The following is a 12,000-nucleotide window of genomic DNA, read 5'->3' on the forward strand; positions in this document are numbered from 1 at the left end:
AAAATAAGATATACACGCGATATGCATTGGTGCCTTTTATTATATTGTACTCTATATAAAAACGACATAGAGTGCACTTCTTGACATAAAGATATAGATCAATCCACTGTTAAGGATGATCCCTAGCACCTTAGGACATATGGCATTTTGGTGGATCCTGGATGCCTTATGAGTGATAGCCTTTTGTTTGATATAGGACTAATGGGTTGGTATTCATAGTAGAAAAATATATTATGCACGGAGGAATAATTAAATTGAAAGATATCATTTTTACATTAGAGGGATGAGTTGGCATAACAAATCAATAACACATGAGGAATAAAATTATCATTGATTCTGAGGCTGAAGTCAATAAAAAAAGAAGGATATGTTTTCTAATATTTGAGGAATAAGTTGGTGTAACAAATCAATAATACACGAGGAACAAAATGACCATTGATTTTGAGACCAAAGACAATAAAAAAGGAACGATATTTTTTCTAATATTTGAGGAATGAGTTGGTGTAACAAATCAATAATGCACGAGTAACATATGACCATTGATTCTGAGGTAAAAAATAATAGAAAAAGAAATATATCATTTTTTACATTTGAGGCATGAGTTGGTGTAACTAATCAATAACACACGAGGAACAAAATGATCATTGATTCTGAGGACAAAGACAATAAAAAAAGGAAAGATATATTTTCTGATATTTGATGAATGAGTTGTTGTAACAAATCAATAACACACAAGAAACAAATGACCATTGATTATTACGTCAAAAATATTAAAAAGGGAATGATAACATTTTTTACATTTGAGGCATGAGTTGGTGTAACAAATCAATAATGCATGAGAAACAAAATTATCATTGATTCTGAGACCGAATATAATAAAAAAAAAAGGAAAGACATTTTTTCCTGATATTAGAGGGATGAGTTGGCATAATAAATCAATAACAAAATGGCATTGATTCTGAAGCCAAAGATAATTAAAAAAGAAATATATCTTTACTGATATTGGGGGATGGGTTGGCATAACAAATCAATAACACACGAGAAATGAAATGACCATTGATTATGAGTTCAAAGACAATAATAAAAAGAAAGATATCTTTTTTTTTAGATTGGAGGGATGAGTTGGCGTATCAAATCAATAATGCATGAGTAATAAAATGACTATTGATTTTGAGGCCAAAGAAATAAAAAAGGAAATATATCTTTTTTTATATTGGAGAGATGAGTTGGAATAATAAATCAATAAATGGCCATTGTTTTTTTCCATCGAGATTTGGTCTGCGGGCAAAGAATAAAAAACGATAGAGAAAAAACCTTCTGTTGGATTTTGGATAGAAGAGTTGGCATTGAAAGTAGCAGAATGGATGACGTGAGACGAACAAAGGAACAAAGGATTCACTCTCTAGGCTTCATCCGAGGGGGGAAAAAAGACAAAAAGACTAACTTTTCGAAGGTAAAAAATACTGTAACTTTTAGGACATGTAAGAGGAACGAAGGATTCACTCTCCAGGCTTCATCCGGAGGAAAAAAAAGAGGACTAAATGACTAACTTTTTTAGAGAAAACAATGTGTAAGGTACGAGTCGGCACTACAGTAAAGATGAAAAAATCGTGGTCGGCAGGATTCGAACCTGCGCGGGCAGAGCCCACATGATTTCTAGTCATGCCCGATAACCACTCCGGCACGACCACTTTTCTTTGCATTCGAACTATAACTAATAACATTTAGAATGCTTTCTCTCCAGATTTCCTCCCCCCACACCTTGTTGTCGTCTCGTGCCCCGCACGATTGCTTTAGGAGAAGAGAAACGGAGTTGTGGAGTTTAACTGTCCATGATATTGTAGGAATTACGGAGTTAACTGTCCATGCTATAAAAAGGAAGTTGACCCTATTACATGCCAGTGACTCGGTGACTGATTTTTACACCGTGGCTAACCTTCTTTGTTATTCTTCTTCTAACGTAAATAGTGCAATGGGATGTACATAGCATGACAAAGTTTGAGTTCGACTTGTGCCATCACTTCAATCCTAGAACAGGACTAGCATGGTCACCCCCTTGAATCCAAAGGCTGAAATTGAGTACTATGTTGATTCTGTCAGAGTTAGTTGGACTTAAATTGTTCTAGGCTGATAAATCAGGAATCTCCGTTTCCAGCTTCAGTGTTTGAGAGAAAGAAGAATATACAGAACCTTTCTTTTGGGTGTTGAGAATTGAGATGCAGAACGAGGGAGTGACAAATCTCCTACAGCAGAGCGTATCGTGGGACTGACCGCGCGTTAGTTGCGAAATGCAGTTTTGTAGGAACCTATCTGGTGGCATTTCAACCAAAAACATATTATGGTTTTGACACATATTATGGTTTGCATTCTTCGGCTACCCATACCTCCACTGAAAACATAGGTAAAAGTCTTAGATTGGTTCACAGACATGGCCTATCCCTTGTAATGATGTGCTGAAATTCATAGTCAGGAACTTCTGTAAATGTAATGTAGTGATTAAAAACTAATCAACAGTGATGAATCGAAGCTCAGCACAGTTTATAACTTCCACTCTGCATTGACTTATGGGTACTTTAGTCTTCAGTCATATACATCCACACTACTATGGGTACTTTATTCTAACTTCCACTCTGCATTGACTTATGGGTACTTTAGTCTTCAGTCATATATATCCATACTATTATGGGTACTTTATTCTTCAGTCATATATATCCATACTATTATGGGTACTTTAGTCTTCAGTCATATACATCCACACTACTATGGGCGCGGAGCTAAGATTTTTGTGTTGGGTGTGCACTCCAAAATTTTATAAGACTATGACTATGGGTACTTTAGTCATATGTATCCACTCCTTGGCTCCGCCTATGACTATGTATACTTTAGACATATGTATCCACACTGATCAAGCACATAAGATGAAATAAGGCTACAGAAGGGGAAAAAAAAATAACATGAGTACAAAAGAAACATCAACTAAAGCAGGCCTAAATAGCATTGCACATGAGCAGGAACTTATGAGTTCTACAACAGTGTAATTTCAAATTCCAAGTAGCCGGTAAATCTGCTTGGGGTTGCATAGTATGCTAGCGAATAGCAGGGAGAGTGACACTGGGTGGCTGGGGGCAATTGTATTATTAGCTCTATGTCACTGAAGACACAATTCACAGGTGCCCCAGCACAGGCCATGGAGTCACTCCATTGGCAGGAAGCATAGGCTTTATGATCGGAGCTCGCCGCATCATTGCTTGACCCTTGAATTGGGATGCCTTCTGCAGAGGTGTGAAAGTTCAAGATGAAAGGGGCGGTCAGTAAGAGAGAATATAGCATTGCAAAGTGCGTACAGAGCTAAGCAGTAATGAGTCATGTAACAGAAATTGGAATAGCATGAATACAATCATTTTGAGTGTTTAATCCCAACATTCCAATCAAGGATCATTTGGAATGTCGATTTATCATTCACATTTCACATGTGGCGGGAATGGTCTTTGCACTGCCATTCGTTCCATCACCAAGTCTTATGGTCTATTTGTTTTAGCTGGGGATTATAAAAAAACAACTTGTAGATTGCGGATTGTAAAAGCTGGATTATGAAAAACTTTTAGATGGTTGATTCTTGAAAAACAATTTGTAGATTGCGGATTGTAAAAGCTGGATTATGAAAAGCTTTTAGATGATTGATTCTTAAAAAACTTTGATAAGTAGTTTAGTAAAATGGACTTTCACAATTATTGAAAAGCTAAGGAAAACCAGCTTTTTATATTCTCACAATCCATTAACAAATGGATTGTAAAAAACTGATTGTTTGTTTTAGGTTCAGATCGTAAAAGCTGAAAACAACAATCCGAAGCCGAAACAAACAGACCCGTCATAGCAGTAGAAGCAGCCACTGATGATGCGCTTGTGGAAGTAGCAAAGCAAGCTCATCGAATTTCTTATGTTTTCTTTTATGCTTTACCTTCAGTGAAAACAGCACATGAGCACCTAGAGCTCTCCTACATCATATATTCAGGCAAGAAAAAAGGAGCAGCTAGGCTCTCAAAATAAGCTGGTTATTGCTAAGCTCAGTATCAGTTTCTGCAAGCGATCCAGCAAGCAGCGTCTCAAGAAGGCAAGGTTCACAAACAAGACGCTTGCACGGAAGAGGATCGAAAGGCGTCACCTTTTCGTCGAAGACGAGGCGGACGCGCTCGACGGCCTTGCTCTGGCGCCGCATCCGGTACAGCCGCCGCCCGAGCACGGCGAAGCCGAGCAGCGCGACGGCAAACGGCACCGACCACGCGCTCCTAGCCGCGCGCAGGGCCCACAACCGCAGCGCGTCCAGCGGCAGCTTCCACCACAGCACCGCTCCTCCTCCCTTCGCCACCGCCCCCTCGGCCCCGGCCTCCTCCCTGGTCCGCTCCACCGGTTCGGTCGGCTCGACCTCGGGCCTCTCCCCGTCCGAGGACGAGTCCGACCACAGCGCCGCACGGTCACGGCTGGGGAAGATGAGGTCATCGGGGTCCGGCTCCACCCAGCTCGCGCTGCCGGAGTCCGCGATGAGCTCCCCCACCTCCTCCTCGGAGTCCCCCTTCGAGAGGGACGCCCTCCTAGGGTACTTGGCGTCGGAGCCGAGGTCGAAGTAGTCGTGCTTGATGGCGCCGGAGTCGTCCTCCACGCCGCCGGCGTACGGCTCGGCCGCCCCGGCGGCCGTGGGGGACGCGAGGAGCAGCTCCCAGTCCTCGTCCATCTCGAGGAGGCTAGCTAGCTATGGAGTTTGGCCGTTTGGGCGCGGACGGGGGTGGGATTCGGGGGCGAAGAGGAGGATTTGATTGCGCCTGCGCCTGTGCCGTGTCCGGTGGGGAAGGAGGGGAGAAGATTCGCGGGTTGGAAGGGAACGGTGGTTGTTTTGCAGTTGCTTGGAGTTTAGCGTTTGGGGGAGAAAGGAAAGGAAATGAAAGTAAAGAAAAGCGAAGGAAAAGAAAAGAATCGAATTTGATTCTTGTTTGGTTTGCATGATGAGGAGAAATCTGATGATGCATCCGTGAACGGGTCAATTTACAAATTGGTGGCCGTTAATTTCAGCAAGAATATTCGATACAAACTTCTGTCAGATTTTTCATCATTTTCAGATAAGAGGTCGTGCCGGATTCTCCAAAAATAAAATCCAGGTGATTTTCGCTTGACAATTAACTGCAATTTCTATTCAATAGTTTTGTTCAGCTTGGTTATAGTACTGTTCACGGCTGCCACTCCCAAATTTTGAAAGTTTGATCTAATCTACTGCCATCGTGATACGTGAACACGTGCAACAGAAATAAGGTGGTTATTCAAACCAAAAAAAAAATCCAGAAATAAGATGAAATGTGAAATGGAATTGCATTTTTAGAGGCCTGCATGCAGAAAGTGTGCTTGGTGGTGGCGGCTGCGAACCTGTGGATTTCCCCTTGTTTCGGAAGCGTTCATCGACAGCAATTTGATTTGTTCGGCGGTCAAATTTACGCTGCAGATATTTTGTTTCACAAGGCTACCCGTAATCTCGTTTGTCTGTTTTAGTTTTCTCTGGTGGTAGAGGTCTAGGGCGGCAGAGCATCCGTCCGGTGAGAGCGAAATTCTGGAGTCTACTCCTCCTCGTCGTCGTCGTCGTTCTCAATATTCGCAAAACGAAAATTTGACAAGTGTTTAGTCAATTGTTCGGGCTGTTATTCCTCGAGCGTAGTGATGATGCTGAAAGGCACATTGAAAGGCACGAGTCTGTCCACGTCGGCGTCTCAGTTCTTTCTTTTCAGCACGGATGCGAGGGGACTGATTCTTTCTCCGTGCGAAGGGCACGTCGTGTTCTTTACTTCTTTTAAGATTCCGACTCCGGGAAACTCAATTGAGTTGGAGTGATTGGGTGAACGCTTATCTTCTTTGCGGGTGGGCTTACGAGAGAGGTTGGCTAGCGGTAGTCGACCTACCAGAGGAGGCGGGACAGGGGTGTGGCGGTGAGGCGGCGGGACGCCGTTAATTGTGGATGGTAGATGATCGTCTGATGGATTTGTCGGACGATGGATTTGGTAATTATATATAACACACGGATTTATTCTAAATAACTATTATTTTTCACAGCGATACACGATTTGTTTATAAGTAAAAGGTAAATAATTTCGATCGACAATTTTGAGGATTGCCGCATGGACGATTTACGAGCTGATTGATAAAAAATTACCATCCAAATCACGAGGATTCAAAGTAGCAGTGTGCAACTACTCTAAAACTAACATAACATATAGAAAAATAAAATAAAAAGTAGATGCAATAGTTACGATTGACTGAGTTGTTACTTATAATCGGTCGCCATCCTCAACTATTTATAGAAGGGATATGATCTTAGTCTAGAAAATCAAAGTATTACTCTATTTCAATGCTAAACACATCAGGTTCGGACAAAAATGCAAAAGAAATCTGAACAGATCTTCGAATCTAAACTGACTCGAATTTAATTTAAACACCGGATGGTCCGATAAGAACAAAAATATTAATATCAAACTATCTAGGGAGTTTAATTGGCTGGAACCCTAGATTCTTTCCTAATATGTACCGAATGTTCCGATATATGAATTGTACTCGCTGAGTCTCTCGTTGAACTATATTTTTTAGAGAGCAAACTCTCTGCAGGAAATTGATTAACCTCACCGAATGGTCCGGCGCTATCCCGGATAATACATCGGACTAATTTTTCCAGAGAGCAAACTTCTCTGCACAATTGTCTTTACACTCACCGGATAATCTGGTGTATTCACCGGAACATGTACTGGACTGATTTTTACAGAGAATAATTCTCTCTGAGAAAGCGTCTATATGCTCATTGGATAATTCGGCTTTCAGTACATACCTCACTAGACTAATTCCTGCGGAGAGCATGTTTTCAGCGAGGATTAAGCTATGAGCACCGGATAGTCCTTTATCCGCTGGATGTATCGCCGGACTAATTTGTCCAAAGAGCATATTTTCAGCACAAACTTGAGCTACGTTGATCGAATAGTCCGACGTTCGCTTCATGTCTCACCGAACTATTTTCCAGAGAGCATGTTTTTTTTGCAATAATTGACTTAAATTACTGTATAGTCCGGTGACTACAAATTCTCTACACCGGACTATCCGACGTTCATAAAAAACCTAGGTTGTGCCATTTTTTGCTATCAACATATGCCTCTATTTTTTTTAGTAAAGTGTGCGTACGGAAAAAATACTCTAATACAGTATAATCTTGATTAACTCATTATCTACTTTAGATTATGTCTTAGGACTATATGAATAGTATATCGGTCATGTATATATGTTCTAAGGATGATGATAATTACATCGTCCATGTAAAATTATATTTCTTAGGACGATAGTAAATTACATCGATCATGTATGCTTACCTTCTCAAGCATTTTGCCAAACGCTCGAATAATACTTCTTCAAGTACTTCCCATTGAGAGCTCTAGGCAACTTATCTCCTTGTATATATTGCAACATATACGAATTTTCAGGTACGATTCCTGCAATCTTAAAAGGACCTTCCCAACTAGAAGATCATTTCCCGAAGTTATTATCTTTGGACCCAATAGGTAAAATCGTCTTCCAAACCAAATCTTCGACTTGAAACGATTTTGCATTCACTTTCTTATTGTAGGCTTTAGCTATTTTCAATTTATCATTCTCAATTTCTCTCAAAGCTCTAAACCTTTCAACATTGAGATCATCTATCCTATCTACCATAGCATTATAATAATCCATAGATGACAAGTTATTTTATCGTGCCACTTTCAACACATCAAGATTTACCTCAATGTGCAAAATGACCTCTTGTCCATATACTAACTCATAAAAAGTAACTTTGGTAGCATTATACTTAGATATACGATGAGCCTATAATGCTTCACTCAAAATCTCATACCATCTTTTTGAATGTTTCTCTATCTTCTTTTTTATGATCTTAATCAAAGTTTTATTGTTTGACTCATCCTATCCATTGGCCTGAGTATAATATGGTGAGGAATTAAGAAGCTTAATTTTGAATGATTCGGCAAATTCACGCACTTGATGAGAAATGAAAGAAAAACCTTGATCGGTAGTTAAATTTGAAGGATAACAAATCTATAAATAATACGCTTCAAAATAAACTTGATTATCTCCTTATGTGTCATGTTCTTCAATGGAACGGTCTCGGTACACTTTGTAAAATAATTTGTAGCAATCAAAACAAAGCGATGACCTTTGGAAGACGAAGTATAAATTTGGTCGATGAAATCTAAAGCCCATCCATGAAATAGCCATGGTTTGATAATAGGATGTAACATAGAAGTAGAAGCTAATTGTATATCACTAAACTTTTAACATACTTCACATACTTTGTAATATCTAGAGCAATCATCAAATATCGTCGGCCAATAAAAATCAGCTCTCCTTAACAACCACATCATTTTGTGATCCGACTGATACGTATCACAAATATATTCATGTACTTCACCCATAGCAATTTTACTTTGCTCCGAACCCAAACACTTTAAAAGCAATCCATCTAGGTTCCACGATATAATTCATCATCCAAAATCATATATTTTAAAGCTTGTCGCCTAATCTTTCTATCTACCGTTGAACTAGGATTTTGTAAATACTCAATCATTGGCTTTTTCCAATCACTAAGTGTAGGCAAATCTGATTTTCGGGGCAAAACTGAACTCCCTTCTTGTTGTTAAGCAAAATGAACACTAGCACAAGCCAATAACGGTCTTTCTAACACAAAGAGCATCCCTCTACTTACTCTATAACCGGATACTTACTGCGCTAAATCATTTGCCCTCATATTCTCTTCTCTAGATATGTGAGTAATGTTAAAATCATCTAAAGTTGCTATGATATCTAAATATTTATCTAAATAGCTATTTAGTGACCCATCAAAGTATTGAAAAACCTTAGAAACCTACTGCACCACTAATAATGAATCACCAAATGCTTCTATATATTTAACACCCATGAATTATAAAATTTGTAAACCTAACAAAAGAGCTTCATACTCGGCTTGATTGTTGGTACAAAAGTATTCTAAACAAACCGATTTTTCAAAAACAACACCTCTAAATGAAATTAAAATAATACCAGCACCTTGACCTTCTCTACAAGTCGAGCCATCAAAATATAGTTTCAATGGACACACACTAATAACACTAACTGATACATCATTATCAATGCGATGGTTAACAATAAAATAAACAACCATTTGGCATTTCATAGATCTTAACGATTCATAAACTAAATCGTATTCATTTAAAGCAAACGCCCACTTTCTGATTCTATCACTCAAAATTGGCTTTTGCAATATGTATTTAACAACATCCGTTTGGCACGCAACCACATAAGCACTATTTTTTTCAATAAATGCGTATCTCATTTTCACATCCAAAAGACGTCAGCTTAAATAAGTGATAACATATTCTTTCCATTCACTTTCTTGTGTAAGAACAACACATATTACCGTCTCTTATACAGCAACATATAGCCGAAACAGAATCCCAGCTTTGGGCGCCCTCAACACGGTGGGTGATGATAAATATTTTTTGATCTCATTAAAGGTTTTTTGTTGTTCTGCACTCCAAGTAAAATCGGCTTCTTTCTTCAACCGAAGTATAGGAGTGAACGCACTAACCTTACCGGATAAGTTAGATATGAACCGTCTTAAGTAGTTAACCTTTCCTAGCAACTTTTGCACATCCCTTTTTTTATTTTGGTGACCCCAATTTTTCTATAGTTACTATCTTATTAGAATTTATCTCTATCTCTCTCTCATGTATTACGAAACTCAAAAACTTGTCTGTCGATACACTAAAAGTACACTTGAGTGGGTTCATCTTTGAACCATACTGACGCATACTTTCAAAAACTAAATGTAAATCAGCTAAATGATTATCCATAGCATCCGATTTGACAACAATATCATCAATGTATATCTCTAAGATAACATTAAGTAAATCATGAAAGATCAAATTTATAGCTCTTTGATAAGTAGCACAGACATTCTTGAAACCAAACATCATGACAACTCATTCAAATAAACCAACAAAAGTCGGTCAACGAAAAGCCATTTTGGACATATGTTCTTCGGCCATGAAAATTTGATTATAACTTATAGAGTCATCCAAAAAACTAATAACTCTATGACCTGAAGTATCACTAATCAACATATTAGCAATAGGCATATGATATTCATCTTTAGGAGTAGTTTTATTTCAATCTCTAAAATCAATGCATACTCTCAATTTACCGGTGTTTTTTTGAACCGAGACAATATTGAATATCCATTCAGCATACCTACAAGGACGAATAAACCCCGCAGCGAGCAACCGATTTATTTCTTATTTGATCCGCCTATACATGTTAGGATTAAAATTTCTAGCCGACTGTTTGTGAGGTCTAAAACCTGAATTTATGGGAAGCTGATGCTCTACAAGCTCATGGTTAAGTCATGGCATCTCATGATACTTCCAAGCGAAACAATCGATATATTCCTTAAGAAATGCAACCATTTCACCTTTTTTGACATCATGCATGCTTTTGTTCACAAATATCAGCCTAGGAACAATGCCATCTCCTATATCTACCTCTTCTAATGGGTCGGCCGACGAAACCTTGTCCTATCTTTTCTACTTCATCAAAATCGTCAATAGTTTCATAAATATTATTCTTTTTGGACCGATATTGTTCCACATGCTGTTGTAACCAATCTAAATTACTTTGTTCATCCATTTATAACATTATATTGCTAAGTCAAGATGAAGAAATTGGTTGTACAGACATTGGTACAAAATCATCTCTAGTAACACTAAGAAAATCATAACCCAAGAGATCTTGACCGGATAAACATTGTACATTCCCGTGTTTTCAATCTACCGAAGCATCGGCTAAAGCAACAAAAGCCGATGTATCTGTATGGACACTCTATGCTTCATTATCTACCCATTGAATCAAGAATTAGTATAAACTAGAAGATACACAACGATTTGCATGAATCTAATCATGTCCTAATAACACGTTGTAATTAACTTGCACATCAGCGACGAAGAAAGAAGTAGTCACCATCTTGCTCCCAATGGTGAGCTCCGTAGAAATCACGCGCTTAGCCTCCGTAGGATCATCAGTAAAGCCATTAAGCACCAAGTTCGTCTTCATGAGCTCATTGTCCTCCTTCCCTAGTTTCTTGAAAACCGAATATGACATTAAGTTCATGGTAGCTCCACCATCCAATAGCATCCTAGAAATTGACCTTCCATCAATATGTCCCTTAACATACAATAGTCTCAAATGTTGGCTCGATTCTTGAGGCTTCTCAAATGTGGCTTCTTTCAGACCAATATTTAGTTGAGCAACCTCTTTATCAATAGCTCGAAACTCCAAAGATAAAACAAAAACCATATTGATATACATGCTATTATGTGGCGGAGTGTCATCTCTAATTACTGGAGATCCATTTAGTATATCATTCTCATCATCACTAGGTGTCACAATAGGTGCTATAACTTGCTTCACTCTCTATTCCTGCCGAATAGGCAACATCGACTTGATTTCATTAAATACTTGATCCCTCATCTTTTCGGCTTGAACTTCCCCCATCTCTTGCTTGCATAATCTTTGTAGCCTTCTCTTTTAGGAGTGTGAGAGACCTTTAGGACACCATTGAGGTTATGGTTTAGTTTCGGGCAGCAAGGACATCTTTCTTTCAATCTTCTGATCGCTCGAACTATCGATCGGCTTAACATTAGAAGTGACTTCTTTAATCCTTAGCACCACAAGCTGTGGTGCTACTGTAGGAGATATCAATTTAGTCCCAGGATCAGTATCAGCCATCTCTAAAACTTCCTTTTTGTTGCCACCCACCAAACCGCCACTAGCCGATTGTTTTTGCACTTTGTTTTCATCAACAATCGGTTGTTTTTTTTTCTCTGTCCAGATTTGATTTCTCATTAGGAATGCATGTATTCTTCACACGATATACCT

At 38.8% G+C, this 12,000-nt stretch overlaps 1 protein-coding gene and 1 non-coding gene across 2 annotated transcripts; both read right to left on the reverse strand.

The window, feature by feature from the left end:
• Window positions 1-1,609: 1,609 nt before the first annotated feature.
• On the reverse strand, window positions 1,610-1,691 carry TRNAS-AGA (transfer RNA serine (anticodon AGA)). Its single transcript has one exon. It is a non-coding gene; the product is annotated as a tRNA-Ser (tRNA).
• Window positions 1,692-2,972: 1,281 nt separating this feature from the next.
• LOC133926065 (uncharacterized) lies at window positions 2,973-4,938 on the reverse strand. Its single transcript, XM_062371809.1, has 2 exons — window positions 4,163-4,938; window positions 2,973-3,272 (listed from the first exon to the last, which is right to left on the reverse strand). The coding sequence occupies exons 1-2, from the start codon at window positions 4,727-4,729 to the stop codon at window positions 3,165-3,167; spliced, it is 675 nt and encodes a 224-aa protein (XP_062227793.1). The 5' UTR covers window positions 4,730-4,938; the 3' UTR covers window positions 2,973-3,164.
• Between the last annotated feature and the right edge of the window lie 7,062 nt (window positions 4,939-12,000).

This window comes from Phragmites australis, chromosome 1, assembly GCF_958298935.1.
Source record: "Phragmites australis chromosome 1, lpPhrAust1.1, whole genome shotgun sequence".
NCBI classification, from domain to species: domain Eukaryota; kingdom Viridiplantae; phylum Streptophyta; class Magnoliopsida; order Poales; family Poaceae; genus Phragmites; species Phragmites australis.

What these genes read in the sequence shown, in the direction of transcription:
- LOC133926065 (XM_062371809.1), bottom strand. Translation starts at nt 4,729, where the DNA reads ATGGACGAGGACTGGGAGCTGCTCCTCGCGTCCCCCACGGCCGCCGGG. An exon ending in GCCTCGTCTTCGACGAAAAG is followed by an intron (nt 3,273 to 4,162) that starts GTGACGCCTTTC and finishes ACACCTCTGCAG; the next exon opens with AAGGCATCCCAATTCAAGGG.